The 20,489-nt window shown below is 32.7% G+C and overlaps 2 protein-coding genes across 3 annotated transcripts; both read right to left on the bottom strand.

The window, feature by feature from the left end:
- Positions 1-990: 990 nt before the first annotated feature.
- WTF9 (Ubiquitin carboxyl-terminal hydrolase family protein) lies at positions 991-5,772 on the bottom strand. Its single transcript, XM_085725768.1, has 2 exons — positions 4,696-5,772; positions 991-2,650 (listed from the first exon to the last, which is right to left on the bottom strand). The coding sequence occupies exon 2, from the start codon at positions 2,520-2,522 to the stop codon at positions 1,260-1,262; it is 1,263 nt and encodes a 420-aa protein (XP_085581894.1). The 5' UTR covers positions 2,523-2,650; positions 4,696-5,772; the 3' UTR covers positions 991-1,259.
- A 640-nt stretch (positions 5,773-6,412) lies between these two features.
- LINC1 (little nuclei1) lies at positions 6,413-12,817 on the bottom strand. 2 transcript variants are annotated; one of them, XM_085725766.1, is made up of 8 exons: positions 12,344-12,817; positions 11,144-11,353; positions 10,713-10,966; positions 10,339-10,609; positions 10,163-10,246; positions 7,689-9,808; positions 7,425-7,590; positions 6,413-7,031 (listed from the first exon to the last, which is right to left on the bottom strand). In XM_085725766.1, the coding sequence occupies exons 1-8, from the start codon at positions 12,515-12,517 to the stop codon at positions 6,789-6,791; spliced, it is 3,522 nt and encodes a 1,173-aa protein (XP_085581892.1). In that variant the 5' UTR covers positions 12,518-12,817; the 3' UTR covers positions 6,413-6,788. The 2 variants fall into 2 exon arrangements, with proteins under 2 accessions (XP_085581892.1, XP_085581893.1); XM_085725767.1 differs by having other exon boundaries at positions 6,413-7,025.
- Between the last annotated feature and the right edge of the window lie 7,672 nt (positions 12,818-20,489).

Below are 20,489 nucleotides of genomic sequence, written 5' to 3'. Positions count from 1 at the left end.
TTGTGGGTGCCGATGTCCTTTTTTTAGGCAATCGTCAATTCATCCGGCAAAATTAAACTTTCAAAGCATGTCTCTATTGCCATGGCGCATCGTAATTGCATCAGGAACCGTATCAGACGATTTTGTAAACTAGTTACAATTTTGGTATATTGTAACTGCATCAGGAACCGCGTCCCCATAGAACTTTTCCACTGGTTTACTAGATCAAAAAACAAGGACAGATACCAAACTTCCTTTAAGATACACAGTCAATGGGATATCCTCATCTAGGCTATAGTATAATCAATTTTCTCACTATCATCTCCCTGGTAATAAGCTTTGTATCAAGAGAAATGGATACTAGCAGTTTTCAAATTGTGACAAAGCTCAAATTCCTTGACTTCATGATACATAGACCCAAATCAAAGAAACAAATGCAATACTGTATTGATAATCAAAAAAGCATTAGCAAGCCTGGTGAAGTGAATTGTGGTGATTCAAAATTCAAAGGAGTTATGATGGAAAATATTGAGAACATAAAACATTTTCTTGTGGCCGTTTCTCAATTTGTTCATATTATTTTTACGTATGGGTCATGCTTATATTCTCTTTATCATTTCAATAATGTCCCCAAAAAGACACATAAAACACTTGTAGCTTTAATGTTTTCTTATATATACTGGGAAAGGCATGTTTTCTTACATCCCTTTGTTGAGGATGAGTTCATATTATTTTTACGTATGCGTCATGCTTAAATTCTATTTATCATTTCAATAATGTCCCGAAAGGACACATAAAACACGTGTAGCTTTAATGTTTTCTTATATATTGGGAAAGGTTTGTGAATATAATTTACATCTGTTGGTTGAGGATGAGTTCAACATATTTTCTAAGCTTAAAATTTGCCATTATTATTGTTATCAGTGTAGCCATTATTTCTAAGCTTAAAAAATTGAGCTTACCTGTCAAAAGAACAAATATATGATGTTATGGATGGCAAAACACCAAAAATTAGAGCGTTCAGCATATGATGTCATAAAGATCAAAACACCAAAAATTGTGCAATGCCAGAGAATTCAACATAGTTAATCACAATTGTTTCTAAAACTAACAAACCATTGACCACATTTTATGTATACTTAGACATGAAAACAAAGCAATACCTCAAGGTTAAGATACCAAATGCACTGAATATCATGTGCTACCATGTCATACCAAAAATAGCTGATAGGCCTTTCTACTAATTCTTAACTCTCTCTTGTTACTAAATTTACATATTTTCAGATAACCTGTTCCAAGGAAAAACCTTCAATTTTATGTTCCCCTTCATCCAGATCATTTGACTCTAAATCGAGTTTTTCACTATTAGAAAATCGACTGTTCATCCTTCTGTTCTTTAAAATCACTTCTGATTCCTTCATCAGCTTGATGTATCTCTTCCTCACACTCAATAGAGGATGATTCTCGATAGCCGATTCATTGCAATAAGCTTCCTTAAGAATGACGGTACATGTTTTATTCCTCATAGACATGTAAAACATATGGGGATGCCGTTCAAATGCTCTGTGCACTTTCTGTGGAAAGCCAAAATACTTCTTGAGGCAAAGGAGTTTTCTTCTCTCTGCTGAATGATCGATAAATAGGGAAAGAAGTTCGTGAAGAACACCAATAAGTCTTTTCTCTGCTATGTCACTGTTTGGATCCAAATTCGAGAAATCATCATATGGTGAAATATAAGGTAGCTTCTGAAACTCATGAAGCCAATTTTCGATCTTAGTTTTCATCCTTAAAGCCTTCGATGGAAAAAAAGGAAATTCAATCGCCTCCGTCTGTGAACCGTCATAGTACATACCTTTTTGCATGGCATTTTCCTCCATTACCGAATAAACCCTCTCTCTGCTTTCAATAGCCAACCCCTTCAGTCCATCTTCCATCTCTACAAACCTGAAAGAATCATCGAGATTTTGTTCATGGTGCTGCAAAAAATCATGAGGCAACCCCAAATACCATTGCATCCCCTGAATTATCTTCAAAGGTAAAACATTCTCTTTCGTCATCAATATCATCTTCTTCAACCTGGATCTTAATTCCTCCCTACTTTCTTCGTATACTCTTTTCTCATCCTTGTCAATCTCAGCAGCTTCAGGTGTCAATCTAAACCAAGGATGATTATACTTAGGACCTGTAAACTCTTCAAAAATGGATGGATATTGCCTCAAAAATCTTGCAACCTTCATAGGCACATCTAACTGCAATCCCCTCTTTGACACTGAAGAGATAGGGATGCACCCATTGGGATCCTGGGCAATGCAGTTTTTTAGGGCAATTACGGGCTTGAGCTGAATAGAGTGGTGAATATGCTCAATCGAGTCATAGTATGAATCTTTTTTCCATTTCATGTACACATTAACATAATTAAACCTCTGAATGTGCGAGAAAGGAAGACAAGGGATCTTGTAACTAAATGGTGAGACTGATTCTTCAATAGGCCTAAGCGCCTTTCTAATTGTTTTGGCTGCATATTTCTCAAAGTTGAATAACATCGAGTAAAAAAAACTTTGATGCAGCAGTTTCCAGTAAAATGAAGGTGGAAGGTTGAATAATATTTAGGTTTTGATATACAATTACTTTCAAGAGAACTCAGTGTTGACGACAAGTAGATATAATTGACCTGTACCAGATTGAAGGACAATTCAGCCAAAAACCTTACAAAAGAACAAGTCTTTAAAACAAAAAAAATCAAATCAAATAACATTGAAGACAGCTAGATTGGCATAGCTAACTAACAAGATACACAGACCAAACCAGAGCTTCACAAAATGCAAATTTCCAGTGTATTTGCCAGCCATGATTCACACCAGCAAAGAAAATAACAAACAGATAGAACCAAAAAAACCCTATTCCAAAATCAATAGAAAACAAAATAACCATATGGTTGGAACTTCAATTTACTCCAAAACCAAAACAGTGGCCACAGCATATGAGATCAAGTTTGTACTATCATCAAGAATGAATGCCAAAACGTGGCGCTAAGGCTTATTAATCAACCCAGAATCGAAATCATATATCAATGAGTGCTATTTGATAACCACCACTACGTAAACAAACATGAGGGTTGGATTTTACTGGTTAAGGCTCAAATGGCCGAAGCAAAAGGATTTCCAGGTTCTACTTCTACACCTATGGCTGGTGGTTTTCAAAAAGCTGACAGTAACTATATGGATGATTCGGCCGTGTAACTGAAATTGGTTTTAGTGTGAACAAGGAGTGTCAATTTATCTCTCAGCCGTTGCTATCTCAATGAACTATCTAGTAGTCCAAAATCCAACACCCAAAATAACAAAAAAAATAATTCTATTTCTAGAACAAACAAACCAGAAAAAATCCTACAAACTCATTTGAAAACATATGCTCAACGAGTTCTGAAAATCAAGGATATAAGAAAGATGGGTACCTTGAGGCTTGACAGAGAATGACGAGACTAAAGTGATTTTTGAATAGCAGGGAAATAAAATATAAAAGGGCAACCCGGTGCACTGAAGCTCCCGCATACGCAGGGCACCATTTGGTGTATTGTATGCAGCCTTACCCTGTTTTTTACACAAGAGGCTGTTTCCAAGACTTGAACCTGTGACCTTACTGTCACATGACACCTTACTGTCACATGACAACAACTTTACCAGTTGCGCCAAGGTTACCCCTCGAATAGCAGGGAAATAAAATATGAAACAGAAAAAATGCAAACATAGGACGATGAATTGCAGACAAAGCCTCGCAATATTTTTTTTTCCAATTTCCAGTTTAAAACCCTAAAGCCGTCAATTAGTTCCTCATATCCTGATGTGAGATTTGAGAGTTTAAAACAAAGCATACAAAGACTATATGTGCGAATTCTATCACTTCAAGTCAAATTCAAAGTAAAAAATTAACCCATGAGTTGACTCCTTTAGATACAAAGTATACAATACAAAGACTAAACGCATATATTTTAACCTATAAATTGAGTCTATACCAATCGTCTAAAAACTAAACTGCACCATGAACCGGCAATGTATACAGTTCAGTTATTTGAGCGGTTCAATAATACTCCCTCCGTCCCTATATCTAAGCACTCATTTGACTTTATTTTTGTCCCTAAATGTAAACCCCTTTTCAAATTACTAGATGCATTTATTATTTTTTTTCCTAAACATACCTCTAATTAATACTACTAACTTATCTTGAAATATGAAAAGTTAAATTTAATACATATACAAACAAATGACAATTTGGTAATATTAACACAAAAAAATATACACATTAATTACACTAACAACTTGGGACGGAGGGAGTAGTTGTTTTGGTTGAAGCTGTTTAAAGCAATTGAACCATGACACGGAAGTCTCGCCGGTTTGAACTTCGATGTACAGTTGGGTTTTTAAAACATTGTTCTATACAATATCTATATCTAAGTACCAGTTAATCCAATTCTCTGCTTGTTTGTTCAATTTTTGGGAGCTTGCTCTAAAAACTGAACGGTGATAGCTGATTGCTTGTTCTGAATGCTATTAAGAATCGTTACCCAGAGAATTGTTAAATAGAAAACATAGACATACAAATTTGATAAGTCAGAAATGGTTTGAACAACCATAACACACATTCTAACTCTATTTGGAGATCCTCTAGTGAAGGTTTCGTAAAAATCAACACAGATGCCAGTTTGAGAGATGACAATACCTGGGGGCAGAGATAAGGATGGCTATGTGCTGGCGGCGGCGGCGGCGGCGACTTGGAGAAGGATCGGGATGAAGGAAGGATCCGGCAACTGCTGAAGCTTATGCGATTTATTATGCGATTTATCTGGCACTGCATTTATTAACAAAATGGTGTTTTGGTGGACGCCCCTCCCATCCATGCTTAGGGATTATTTTTTTGAAGGAATGCTTAGGGATTATTAATAATTCAAAATTTCAACTTAATTATAAACAAAAAAAAAAAAAAAACCAAATAACCATAATAAAGTGTCATACTAATTTTTTTTTTTTAAGATTTAACTTAACTAAAAGTGTTGATATTGATAGGATGGACATCTTTATTGAGTTCGAATCTAAAACTTTGCAGTTGTGTGTGTAAGTTTTAAAAGTTGTTTTCCACTTCGTCTGTCGGCTAAAAAAAAAATTACATACTAATTATCTCACCAAATTGTAATAAGACTCATGCAAGATAGGTCGAAACGGATTTGAACTTAAATTGTAGAATGACAAACAACTGGGCAGTTCAATTCCAACAAGTTTTGAGGCAGGTTAACAAGAGTAAACTGATTTTCGAGTTTACTCAAATTTGAGTATACCTACGAGTCGATTCGAATTTCATACTTGAATACGTGGAATTCTACGATTCCATGTGTTAACTCACGATTTTAACAATCTTAGTTAATCAGGTATATGTCTATGTAGTTAAAAACTTGAATTATGGGCACATATAATGTCATTGAGAAATAGTTTTGCACTAAAATCTATAACTACCGTTTTTCATGTCATAGCACTGATTCAAAATATTCTTACCAATGTTGAGATGTAGTAAAACTTTTTCACATCACCTGTGCATATCATTCAAATTCTTAAAAAAGTTATTGAACCGTCTTAAATATGATGTGGAGCCTCTGCAGAGAAAATTTGTACTGATGTTGTTAGCCATATGAAGGATATAGATATATTTCATAAGATGAGCCATATAAATTTTATGAAGTGTTTCTGATTTTTTTTTGTTAAGATGAAGTGTCACTGAATGACCGGTCTCTGTTATTCTTAACTTATATAAGAAATTGCTGAATGGAATAACAATAATAAAGAATGCTAGAGTTTATTACCCTTTTTTGACGTGGAGTTTATCAGCCTGAGATTGGTATTTTCTTTCTTTTGTTGTTAGTGTTTCTTTCTTTTGTTGTTAGTGCATGATTTTTGTTTTCATGTTCCTATGCTAATTCCTTTCATCCTCTACTTGTCAGTTGTTTAAGACGAATTCTCTTGTTAATTTATTATGTTACTCATTCTCTTTTTTAAGCTTTGCAGCATTTTGGTACAAAGTGAGAATTGAACACACATTATTAAGGTAGCCAACGAAATAATATTTTGCGTGATAAGTACCAATTCAATTAGCCCTACTTATTTACTTTTTAATAACTCAATATCTAACTCAAGGACTGACTAACCTGATGAGTTCAATCCCACCAGCCACTTGTAGAGACCCCTTTAACCAACCGAATACATTTCAAAAATAATTTATGCACATTAAATATTGGGATAATAGAAATTGTCGTTAAACTTGTTTATATTATTTATGCTCATGATATAGACAAATGAATATGAACACAAGTCCAGTAAATTTCTTAACAAAAAAAAGTCTCACCTGTAAAAAAAAAATTAATGAACACAAATTGCCACCTCAAGTCACATGAGATACAAGAGCAGCCTCATTAAATTCAAACAATCACATTCTAGGCGACAAAATACAAACAAATATTAGGATACAATCAATTTCCAAAAGGATGTGGCTACAATTCCAATCACTAAACTAGGAACTACACTGTCCAATGCCTAAAATTATCAACAAATACCGAAAAGGTTTACCAAATATCATTCTTAGAAACAGGAAATGAAAATGCTAAAGAAATTCAATCACCCTTCCTAAGTACCTCTCCATGGTTATATATAACTAAGAGATCTATTAATTCCAGTGTTGTTAATACAAGACAACTTCTGACATCATCTCTAAAGTTGATGAGGTCAAAACACAAACCAAAGCTCCTTTAACAAAAAGCTGGTCTAGTGTTATGTTGTAAAAAATTTCCAAAGCTTCTTCCCCACTGATGTTTCACCAGGGTGTTGGTAATCTTCATCAAACTCATCGTCGTCGTCGTCAACTCGGCCTGCATCTTCTCCACGGGATTCACTCCTGTACTCAGCGTCATGATCCTCCACGTCTTCTGCCGTTCCGTTCACCTCCTCACTCAAAGCCCTGTTGTTGGTTGTGGTATCATCATAATCATCATGCGTCTCTGCTGCTTTCTGAGACTGGAACAAGCAACATTTAGCTAGATATCCAAAACTTATTAACACACCAAAATCTCTCAAATTCTTAAACTGAAGGCTAATTTGAAATATAAGAATAAATAATAAATAAAGTAAAAAAAAAAAAAAGAAAGAATTCTTAAACTGAAGGCTTTTTTTGAATGCTTGTTATCCAAAACTTATTAACAACCCAAAACAGGAAACTTTCTTATAGACCGGAACAAGTAACATATAGCTTGTTATCCAAAACTGATCAACACCAACATCTCACTGCCAATTCAAATTCTTAAACTGAAGGCTAATTTGAAATATAAGAATAAATAATAAAAATAAAATAAAATAAAGAATAAAAGTATGCGCAGCGTTCCAATTGAAAAGCTACTATATCAAGCTTACCTGATCAATGTCTATGCTGTCCTCATTCTCATTGGTAATGCCGACTGAATGTGAATGAGAAGGTTTTGAGTGGATATTTACTCCTGCATCTTTTGCACGACCAACCTCTCCCTCACTTTCTTTGCCGCCAGCAGACACGTCTCTAACAGATGAAGTTGTCGCACCACTAAAAACATCAATGCACACCATGGGTAAGTTGGGGAAAGCAACATTGACAACTATCACATACAAAAACAATAAAACGGAAATCAAGGGTATACTCACGTTTTGGGACGCCTCAAATTATATCTTGTTTCACCGGCAGTTTGTGCCGGAGGAGCAGCAGCCTTTTGACGCCTCCTTTTGGGTCTCCCTGGTATATCAGAATGTCCTTCACTGGGATCATCTTCATGCCCACTAGCAGTAACTTGAGATGATTGAATCCGGTTTCGCTTCCGCAAATTCGCCGTTCTTTTTTCAGGTGGTTTCTGACTTTCAGAATCCATGTTGGCAGAATCCTCAGCAATTCCATTTGGAAAATCAGTCTCACGATCATCCACAGATTCCCCAGGTACTGCCTCAGCAGCTTTGGATTCCCCAAGAAAGGCTTCGGCCTCTTTGATAACAGCTTTTACAGTTTGTGTGCGCTTCACTCTGGCCCTTACCCCTCCTCTGCGAGGTTTCTGCTGTCCAGCCTTTGAATTGGGAGGCTGTAAATCATCTGTCGCTGTAGTGTCAATGTTGCCCTGTTTGTCAATAGAAGGTTCATGGTCAGCTTCAACCTCTGTGATATCATTGCCAGATTGTACCCTTGGAGCATCAAAAGAATCATCTGCGATAGCAAAAGACAACTCTGCTTCATTCTCAGTGCCAGGAACATTTGCTGGCAAATCTTCATTAGTTTTATCAAAAGGCAAAGTATCCACACTCCTTAAATTATCAACATCAGATTCAATCTTTTTAATGGGAGATATCTTGAAAATCTTAGAGGTGCATTTTCGAAGCCAAGAGACAGTTCCACCAGGAACAGGGGACTTTGTATCAGTTGCAGGGGATGCTCCAGTGTTTTGCCTAGAAGAATCCAGATTTACATCAGAACCACCCTGTGTAATATCACCAACCAATTTTGGAAGAGAAGGCACCTCTATATTCTCAATGTCAGCAGAAGATTGTAAATCAGACAGCACAAATTCAGAAATCATTTCTCCACAGTTCTGGCAACTTTGAAGTTTCTCTACAACATCAATAAAGCGACTTCTCTCCACAATAAATTGTTCCCTCTGACTTTTCAGCTTCTTGTTGAGGTCGACGAGTACATCTATGTCCTCCTGCATTTCTATCCTTTGTCTCTCAACATGTTTTCTATTCTCATCTGCATCTTGTTTCTCCCTCTCTAATTTACTTCTTTGATGTTTCATTTCCTCCATTTCTCTATTAGCCACTTCTCTCAAGAAATTGATATTGTTCAATTCACTTTCTCTCTTCTCCTCGAATAACTTCCTCGATTCAAATAAGTCTTTTTCCTTCTGCTCTAACTGATTCTGCAAGTCAGCTTCAAGTTCTTTTCTCCGCATCTCAAAATCCAAAAGCAATTGGTTTTTCTCATTTTGAGCTTTTTCAGCTAGGCTTGACTTTTCCAATTCCATTTCAGCAGCAAATGACTCTTTAGCCAGCTTAAGAGTTTCCAACTCCCTCTGTAAATAGTCTTCTGTGGCCTGCTTCTCCTTCTTTAACTTCTCTTCTTCGTTTTGTTGTAGTTTTAAAATTTCTTCCTTCTGTTGAAGCACATTCTTCAGCTCTTTCTCCACATCTGCTCTTTTCAAATCAAGCTCATCCCATTCTCTTTCGAAGGTCTCTTTTTGCTGCCTCAAGTCATCAGCTTCCTTCATCAGCAGCTCTTTCTGTTGCCTGTACTGATCAATTTCATGCTTCAGTTGTGACTGCAAACGTATGTATTCAGACCTCTCCTCCTCAGTCACTTGAAGACGATTAGTCTCTTCCTTAATTCTCAACAACTCTTCTTCATTGTTAGCTCTTAATTTCTCAACTTCAGACTTGAGACTGAGCAACTCCTCTCTCTCACTTTCAATTTGACCCTTCTCTTTCCCCAAGTCTTTTTCCTCAGACTTTAGAGACTTCTCCCTTTCCTTCAAAGCTTTGACTTTGACTTCATGTTCCTTCTCTTTCTCCTTGAGCTTCTCTGCTCTCTTTTCTAAGGCTTGCTCCCGTTTTGCAACCTTCTCCTCCATATGACTGACTTCGCCTTCTTTCTTTTCCACTTCTACCAATCTATCCCTCAATCCATCTTCAAAAGATTTTCTTTTTTCTTCCAATTCAATCTCAAACTCCTGCTTCTTCACATCAAGAGCAGCACTGTGGTCATCAACAAGCTTCTGAATCTCAACCTACAATGTAACCAGGCTGAAATTTAGCAAACAAGTGAAAATAAAATATAGTAGTGTTATGCGTTATGCCATATGCTGGAATACTTTTCAATAATAAATACTGATGCTCACACGACACTGATTTTATTATTGATCTGAAAAAAGCATACAATAAATGCCATTTTTCATTTTTAGATTATTCAAAAAGCATACACCCCAACCAATGTCCAATGTGTTATCTTTCGGATAAGCAAAATTTGGAAACAAAAATGCTACAAATAAATAAAATTCAAAAATTTACACATAATTATTTGCTGCCCATCTCCAAAATTAACAGAAAAAATAATCAAAAAATAAGAAGGTGCAAGAATATACTTTTTCTCTGGCATTGAGTTTTTCCTCCCATGCAGATAACTCCTTCTCTTTGAGATCCAAGTTCATTCTCATAGAATCACATTCCTGCATCAGAGGATATGGACAAATTAAAATGTGGCGTTTGACAGATCAAACAAAATATAGCTAATCAATATCACATTATAATTAATATTTACCTTCTCATTTAGAGTTATGGTTGCAAGCCTGCGGTTTACATCATCTTCTTTGCTTCTCAATGTAACATTTGCTGCATCAATGTTCTTTTGTGCCTCTTCAAGGTCCTTCTCTTTCTGCCGGCATATTTTGTCAATATCATTAGCTCTCTGCTCTCTTTCATTGAGAATTCTTTGACCCTTGGCCAGTCTTTCTTCTCCATCCTGCAGTTTCTTCTCCCACTCCCGTAAGTCCTCTCTTTGCTTAGACAAAGTACTTTCATGAGATTCTTGTCTGTCTCATCAATAAAAATAAATTAGCCATGAGAATACAAATTACAAAGAAAAAACTGAAAAAATGTTCAAAATTGAAAGAGGATGGGTAATTATGAGAATACTCTGCAATGAAGGACAGGCGTTCCCTTCTAAGGGCAGATTCCTGAGATTCCAGGTCATGTGATTTCCTATCAATCTCTGAACTCTTTCTGCTGATTTCAGCAAGTTTGGCATCAGCAGAGCGTAACTTGGCTTCTACTTCTAAAGATTTCTCTTCAACACTAGCTATTAAAGCATTTGCTTCAGCTAACTTTGAGTCTGCTGCAAATTTAATCTTTGCATGCTCTGAACGCATTTCTCGTAGAGCCTTCTCGAGCTGTTGACACACAAGTTTACAAATATTAGGAACAAACAATCTTAAATGTAATAATAAGAAAAGTATCAACAGTTTCAGATAAAGACTATCCATGGATAAGGTTTGATACAACAGACATGATTTTGCGTTTAAGAAAAAAATTAGTGAAAATATAAAATTCATGTCGAAAAAACTTACATCAAGCACACACTCTTTCTCAACACCCAAGGCTTTCCGTAGATTCTCTTCTCGCTTCTCTGCCTCAGATAGAGCAAACAAATGAGCTGCTTTTTCTTGTTCAAGAGCATCCTTGACTTCCACTATATCTTGACTCAGCTCGTTATAGTTAGAGTTCCACTCCTTTTTCTCAATCAAGAGAAGCCCCATATTGAACTGATATTCATAAAGCTGACATAGAAAACAAATAATCAGGTCAAACCAAAAAACAAAATAAAAATTGTTATTTTTATGATGATAAAAAATACAGCTACAAATGACGAACTTTTCGCAAAAATGTTAACTTCATTCAGAAGACACAATGAGGATAAATAAGCAAAGCAAAGGGTATATACATTTCACATGGCAGCACTTGAAAAATTATAACTTATGCAAGGCTGTCGTCATCCACTAAGCAACAATGTGGTATACCAAACATAGAAGTATTCACCTAGTTTTAATGACGTGTCGGCTACAACTGCATACAATATTGCTTCTCTACTTTAGACTTCCGTACAACCAAACGTCAAAATTAACTAATATGCATCTCATTAAAAATCTTGTTGACATATCTATACTAACAAACACATAACTTCTCAATAATGAGTTTCTCCATATGTTCAATAAAAGTTTGCATGACTAAATTATCTGTCTACTATCTCTAAACTATGCATGTCCTTGGAACATCATAACAAGCTACAAATTCACACACACACGTTTGAACACTCAAAGCAACTAAACAAAAAGAACAAAACTTTCTGCAAATATCTCAAACAGCCAAGTCAAAAATATTCCATAAATTTTCAAAGTTAACTAAACAATTATGAAGCAGGATTTCAAAATCTTAAACTTCCCATGACGGCAAGAACCAAGTCTAGTTCAATTCGCTAAGTGTGGTCGGTTACAGGCATCAAATTACGTCATAATATTCTATCATAAATCATATTTCGATTCAACTAATTAAACTCTAGATCTTTCAAACTACACATCAGAGAAATTCAAACTAAAATCTAAAAACAACCAACACTCCAAATTCAAAAGGAATTTTTTTTTTTTTGAATTTTTTTTTTAGTGTTTACCCAAAACTTCAAAACACACCCACAACACTGTCTAAGAACAACTAACAAAAACATTAAAACAAAACATTATTAAAAATAAATAAAAAAAAAACAAGAAACAAACCTCTTTCTCAAGGTTTGAAACTCTCTCAACCAAAACCTCACGATCCAAATTTCCACCATTTTCAACACGTTTCCCTTTCGAACCTTCACCCGAAATCACAACCAAATCGTGACCCGACCCACTCTTATTCGGCGTGTTGCTCCGACCCGACCATAGTCTCTGTGGCGTAAACATCACAACCAAAACCAAATTCTGAACTTCAGCAGCAACGAAATTAACTCAACTTCAAAATCACGAATTCGTCGTGACTACACCACGAAACTTCGTTGAACCAAAAAGGAACGAAATTGAGAAACAAACAAGAAAGGAAAGAGAAAACCCTAGAATCCGGACGCAACGGTTGTTCCCAAATTCCGGCGAATTGAAGATTTGAAGTCCGATAACGGTACTTTCTCTCTCTAACTTCTTTCTCTTTCTCTTTCTCTCTCTTCTTCTTTATCTTTCTTTCTCTCTCTTTCTTTTGTGTCTGCGCGCATCGATCACGTTCTTTGTTTTTATTTTATTGTTTTGTTTTCTGGATTAGGAAATGAAAGTACGAAAATAACCTTTCTTTTTTCAGATTTTTGTTTATGTTGAAGGGTAAGTTGGGGATTACGCAGAATAGCTTTCCTGGTTTCAATCGTGGGTTCTCGTGTGTATTTAATGTTTATTTATATTATTTTGGGGTAATATTTATGTGTATATTTATTAAAAAAATAACAAATTTGCTCAAAAAAATATATAACAAATAAGAATTTAGATCCTAAAAAAAATAACAATTTAAAAAATTGATTTGATATTTTTTTAGGGGTATTTTTATTTCAAGTATACTTTATGGTTCTATGGTAGTGGTTCTATGGTAGTCAAAATAAAAAATACAATGTTGAAAATTCAATAGGATATGATCAAATAATTATGAAGTTGATCTGAATATGACTTTCGTTAGAAATATTATAAGATAAGAAAATAAGTTATTAATTTAAAATATAAAATTAGAATGTAATTAAATATAGATATGAATAAAAAAATTATACTAAATTAAAAGACTTTGAAAAATAGAATTATTATTAAAAATTATAAAAAAAATATCAATATTAATTTAAATTTTAACAAATTAATAAAATTTCCTTTCAAATGTATTTTGTCGTTTGTTAGTCAATAAAATTTAAAAATATTTGAAGTCAACTTAAAAAAAATATATGAAATTTTTAGAGAAAAAAAGATTAATTGTTTCACCTTGTCTTTATTATTATTATTATTATTATTATTATTATTATTATTATTATTATTATTATTATTATTATTGTGGTGACTTTTTTGCACTTGAGAATGAAAGAAAAAGGACTGGAGTTTGGGAGTATTTTGGTAAAGTAAGAGATTAATTTGGTTTGAGGATGAGGGAATAGAATATACCCGTTGGAAGTGGGATCGAAAATGCCACGGTGTATAAGAGCTGTTAAGTTAAGTTTGAGGGAGAAAAGAACATGGCCAATTGTTGTTTCAAGATAAGCATTGCCTTTGTCCTGTTTGGCTTGCATCACACTTGATTCCATCATCACTTTGCCGTCAAGTGTCCAACAACAACTCTTTACTATGCATCTAGTACTTGTAATTCTCTCTCTATGTTTTTTTCTAAGGAAACTCTCTCTCTCTCTATGCTTGTTCTTTTTTCATTTTGTGAAGTAACTTGATGACTTATAATTCACTCTTCAATATGTTTTTTTGGTTTATATTGTCCATCATGCTTTGTAATTTCTTCTTTTTAATATAATAAATTTTTGGTCGGTGGTTTTGGATTGAGTAGTGGTGTCAACCTCGTTGAGATGGTTGTCATTGTCTCGTTAGGTTTGTGGTATAGTTGGTACGGTTTATTCTCTTTAACATCTCTAGTTTTTGTAGTTGGTATGGTTTATCTTCTTTGAAGTCTCTAATCGAGTAGCTAAATTCACATTTATTGTGTGTAGAGAAGTATGGAATTCGGAGTTCGAACCCTGGTCTCTGCACATAATGCATTTGGTAGCTACATTTACGATACTGACTCCTCTAGTTTTATTTGTTTTATAAGATAATTTTGCATATTTTATATTTTTATAAGGTTATGCTAACAAGTACTCTTTTTATGTTCCTTCAAAAAAAAAAAGTACTTTTTTTATGTAAAAAAGAATAGCATTTTTTAATATTTCAATATTTTAAATACACAATTTTTAAGATAAAGTTTTTACTTTCAACTTCTTAACAAATAGCATAAGGTCGCTTATTATCATTTTTATTTTTTATAAAGTCATGTTAACAAATGTCTAAAAATACTAGTTAAAAAACTAAAAGTAAAAATTTTATGGTGGAACAACAAATTTTAAATTTCCAAAAAGATGAATGCATAATTTTCCAACATAAAATTTTGATTGTCAATTTAATTATCACATGAAGGATAACCATTAACATTTTCTTTTAGAATTAATAAAAGAAAATTTAGACGGTTTGAATTATGAACGATCACAAGGTCAAGAGAAACTTCAAAATTGCTTTCACATCATCATCAACAACAACAACAACATCCAAACTCAAATATCTATGAAATTTAATCAAGTGATTGTATCCAATTTATTATTGAACTCCGTTAAATGACGAATAGTTCAAAAAATTTAGATTCAGTTCTTTGATTAAGTAATTCTTAATCAGATTTTTTTTTGAACAAGCCAAAATGAGATATATTAACAAAAAGTTTTGGTCCCTAGCACAAGGAGTGCCAAAGGAAACAAAACAAGATTACAAAATAGTACTGATCAAGACCAAAAAAGACAGCAAGGAAAAATACATCAGTCAATCCCCAAACAAGCAAGGGGACGCTGCCACCACATATGATAACCAAATGGAAAGCATACATTTTTTGCTTTCAACCATTTGAGAGATGTAATCTTAACCTTTTCAAGTAATTGCTCTGTTCTTAATCAGATTTTCTATCTCTTATTTTTTGGTGGTGGCCGGGTTCGAACCCCTGACCTTGCATATATTATGCATTGGTCAAACCAACTGAGTTATGCGCACGCAGACAAATTTTCTATCTCTTATAAAGTGGAAGATTAACACTGAAAAGACGAAGAAAAAACTTTTAAAAATTTGAGTTAAACCATTGCTAACAAGGCCAAAATATTTTCTTTAAAAAAAAAAGGCCAAAATATTTATCCAAAAAAACTGAACCAATCAACGCATGTCTTATATTTAGAATTAGCTCTAAAAATTTGGAAGAAAAAAGAAAAAGTCCCTTTTTTGTCCTTTAGCGGTTTGTAAAACTTAGGCATAAAAAGGTAGGATTTGGGAATCGGAAACCATCATAAAAATGAGGACTTTCGCCAATGCACGAGAAAAACATCAACTAAAAGGTGCTTGTAAGTGATTAGTATGAAATCCGTCCATCGCAATCGGGTTCATGAGTCCTAGTTAAAACCGACAAAAATTTCGAAATTGTTAAGCCGGGCATTATGATTAGAGTTCTTATCCCAACGCCTTCACTTTGTGTGTGAGCTTACGATGGTTTTGCTATTTCGTCTATATACAAAAAAAAACAGAGAGAGAGAGAGAGATCTTGAGAGATTTTGGGTTGACTTTTTTGTTATTTCAATTACACCCTAAGCAAAATTTTCTAAATAATGTCATATTGTTGTTATTAAAAAAGATAAGAATTTTTGTTATATTTGTTATATTATTGTTGTCATTGAAAAAGATAAATATTATTTGTTGAGTTTGTTATATTTGAAACTCACAAATATTTATACTTTTAATTTTAATTTATACAAAAATAGTTATATAAAATACCCGTTTGTAATTTCCACTCAAAATTTCTATGAAATATCGTTATAATCTACACACGTTACGTGCCCGTCTTTCCGTTAGTGTGAATAACATATATGTCATTGTTACTCTTCTTTTTTTGCACTAATCCTCTGGTTTTTAGAGAAAAGGAACCCTGGTTAGATTTGCGGAGGAGTATTGTTCGACCATTGGTGCTTGAACAAACCTAGTTAGCAAATGTTACTCCACCCCAAGGAAAAGAATCTTATGTTGAAGGTGCAAATACGTTAATGCAGCCTGTGGGTGGTGCATTTGTGCAACAATAAAAGGAGAATGAACATGAAATGACTTATATTGATAATCCTACACCAACAGTACGCCCCCTCGTAGGTGTGCAACTCTTCAAGAGGAGATCGATCTTGTTCAATAGTATTTGGTTTAAGGGAAGAACAACGAAGTTTCATTCAGGTCATACCCCTCGTATATATATTTTTCCCTTCTTTTAATATATTTATGAGTGGGTGATAGTGTAGTGGTTTCTTGAGGATGCCAACAAAGTTGGGATCTCTCAAGTTCTCCTTGATATTTAAACTCACTCTTGGCTTTTCAATTTGTCTCATATTTTTTTATTATATTTATCATTGATAAATGGTGTCCCTTGTTTTATTTAATATTTCTCACGTGTTCTTTTATTATATCTATCAATGAAAACATTTGTGCCATTTTTTATATTTCTTAATGACAAATATTTGTCCCGTGTTTTTTATATATTCATTAAAGAGTTAATATCTGTCTTGTATTTTTTAAGTTATCTTGATTTATTTTTCTCAATGAGTAAAAATTGTTTGGAGAAGAAAAACATGTTTTTATGAAAAACATGTTTGAACAAGAAAAAAAAAATATTCTAAATAAAAAATGCACACAAATTAGATACTTTTTATGAATTAAAATTTGGGCAAGTTGTGCGTTCGGAGGCTGGAGCTAATCAAAGACCACAAAAGCCTGAAAGCGTAAAACAACTACGTTATTTGAACTTCAAATTACTAACACTTGTGACATTGTATATGACATTTGTTGTTATTTCAAGTGTGGATAATATGTGCTACATCAGATAAAAAAGTGAATGTTGAACACCGTGAGAGAACCCACAAACCTAAGGCCTTAAGGTTTTGGGTAAGAGTGTGGTTAAAAGAATTACAAACCAACAAATAATTGATTAATCCAATATATTATACAAATTCAAAAATTAATAAAGATTAATATTTATTTACTTTGTAAAAAAAAACATTAATATTTATGTACGAGATTCAGTTTGGTTTTGAAAAAGTATCCAAAATCCGATCCGATACAAGCAGTTGTCATGAAAGAACGTCCAAACACATCCAATAAATTTCGATTTTGTGTAGTTTTCAACTTTTTTAAATTGATTTACGGTTTTATTTTGAATCGATTTAGATGTGAACACCTTACTCCGTACGACCCATAACCCAACAACATCGTAAATATCTATCTCTATTTCTCTTACTTTTTATCATCTACATTACAAATATTTCAAAAATACACATAAAAACTCTTGACAACATATTTGACATTAATATTTCTTTTTCTTTCATCAAAAAAAAATATTTCTTTTTCTTTCCAAACATCATTTCTCTCGCTTGAAAAGCACTTTCCACTAAAGAACTATTTAAATTAGCTCTTTCTAGTCCAACGCTACATCAATGCCAAATTATCATTTATCATTTCACTACAAAGTAGATTAAAATTTTAACAATAAACCTTCCACTAGTCCTACTTACTCAAACAAAAAAAAAAACCTTCCACTAGTCCTTGTTCCTAAAAGAAATAACAACGTGAAGTGCATAAATGAATGTTGTTAACCTATCCCAGATCATATTGTGACACGGATAACAATTTTCAATGTAGGTATTCTCTCTAATCCCATATACTTTCTCCGTCCCATATTAGATGACCTAGTTGACTCTGACACACGTACAAATGCATATATTTTATCTTCGATATCTTTAATTCTCTACTAAAAAAATTATAAAAATTTAATATTTTAAAAATATTCATCGAGACGAATCCAACAACATCTTACATGATATTATTTATCTTTGTGAATTAGTAGAAAAATATGGTCAAAGTATGTTAAGTCAATAATGTATATTATCAAATAGTCATCTATTGACGGACGGATGAAGTATAAGAGAAAGTTTAATCAACAAAAGATATTTGGTCAAAATTTTAAACCAAATACAACTTTTGTTGACACAACGTTCTCTTATATATTAAACCCGAGGAAGTATGTTGTGCTTCTAGTTCTCACATCAGCACTCCATTTACAATGTTCTCTATTACTCTTTTCCAATCTCCAATCTCCAATACATACATTTGAGCATGGTTGAAATAATCAATCCACATGGCATTCTCCTTTCTTCTATCTAAAATAATGACACATGTCCTTATGTTGTACAAACAACACAAATGAAATTTTAATGGCATTAAAAATGTATATGGATTGACTTATTCTTAAATTGTTTTTGATTGGCAGATGAGAATTGAATTAAATTAAATGTGAAAATAATCAATGTCAAAACACATTAAAATTTGTCAATAACAATACAAATTGATTTTCATATATAAAAAAAGTAATTACATGTTGCTAAACTATTGAGAGTAAAAATATAAAACAAATTCCATAAAAAATTGGAGGAGATAAGGAGATTTAAATTTTCAATTCAATAATTTTTTTTTTAAAAAGGGGGGAATGAGAATGATTAGATAGCTCCAAATGACAAAAACTAAGTTAAGATTTATGATGGGAAAATCCATAGAATACCAGAAAATTCATATTCATAATCTTTTTTTTTTTAAAAAAATAATGTTGATCATAAAAACAAAGAAAATGAAATTGATTTTATATACTATTAAAGATATATAGTTCTATTCCTCTAAAAACAGATAGAAAGTTCTAAGAAAGTTTAAAAATATTATGTTGTGCATTAGTTTAAAAGAATTGCTTTTATGTTATTATCCTGTTGAAATAACAATTTAAATTAAATCTTCAAAAGTAAAAATAGATTGTTATTTAAATATTGTTAAACTATGATCTTCATTTAACAAAATAGTGTTAATGATTTTATTAAAAGAATAAATAATAATAAAACACGTTGATTATCAATTTCTTACACAATTTATTTAAAATTAAATAAAGTTGGGATACGTATGTTGAATCCACAAATAACTTTAAGATGAGTTACTCCGCTTAATAATCATCAACTATAAACAATGAATTTCACTGATAAATGAGACAAATATATGTCGTCGATAAATATTAAAAAAAATACGCGGAAACAATTTGGCATGGATATAAATGAAATACACAACAAATATTTATTAGTGAGGAGTAAAAAAAAAAATACAAGACAAATATTTATCACGAGTAAATATAAAAAATCACGTGACAGATATTTATCACGGGTACATAAGAAAATACGGGACACATTTTGTCATTGATGCATAAAATGGGACAAAAATTCGTTAGTGATAAATATTAAAAAAAACACGGAACAAATACTTATCACTGAAAAATATTAAAAAAAAAAAAGACAAATATTAATAACTGATACATAAAAATAATGGGAAAATAGCAGTAAATGATACATAGAAATTACGGAACAAATACTTAAAAAAACAGAAATCACTGACAAATATTAAAAAAACGAAACAAATACTTATCACTGATCCATAAAAATCATGGGAAAATAGCAGTAACTGATACATAGAAAATACGGGACAAATATTCATCACTAATACACACACACATATAATATATATATATATATATATATATATATATATATATATATATATATATATATATATATATATATGAGTTTTGCTAGAAGACACCTTTTATGAAGGTGTCTTTTAGCAAGTTATTCTATTAGTATTTGTTAACAGACACCAACTAATTTTTATGAAGATGTCTTTTAGCAAAAATATAACTAAAAAGTGGAAATCACCTTCATGTGTGGCTTCTAGCAAAATCATATATATATATATATATATATATATATATATATATATAACTGAGAAAATGTAAAAAAAACACTTGCAAGACTACTATTTGTCATTGATGCGAAAAAAACAAGATAAGTATTTGTCACTAATAAATATTTTTAAAAACGCGGGACAACTAATAAACATAAAAAAAAGATGAGATACATATTTGTATTTGCGATATAAAAAGAAAGGATAAATATGAAAAAACACGGGATAGATAATTTCATTGATAAATAGAAAGAAAAAAACAGTCATCGTGAGCATAATTTAGTTGGTAAAGACAATGCATGCAGCGGAAGGAGTTCGAACC

Source organism: Medicago sativa, chromosome 7 (genome assembly GCF_051527215.1).
Source record: "Medicago sativa cultivar Bolivia chromosome 7, Bolivia_mono, whole genome shotgun sequence".
Taxonomy (NCBI): domain Eukaryota; kingdom Viridiplantae; phylum Streptophyta; class Magnoliopsida; order Fabales; family Fabaceae; genus Medicago; species Medicago sativa.
The sequence above is the reverse complement of the archived record's forward strand: the minus strand, read 5'-3'. Positions and strand labels throughout refer to the sequence as shown.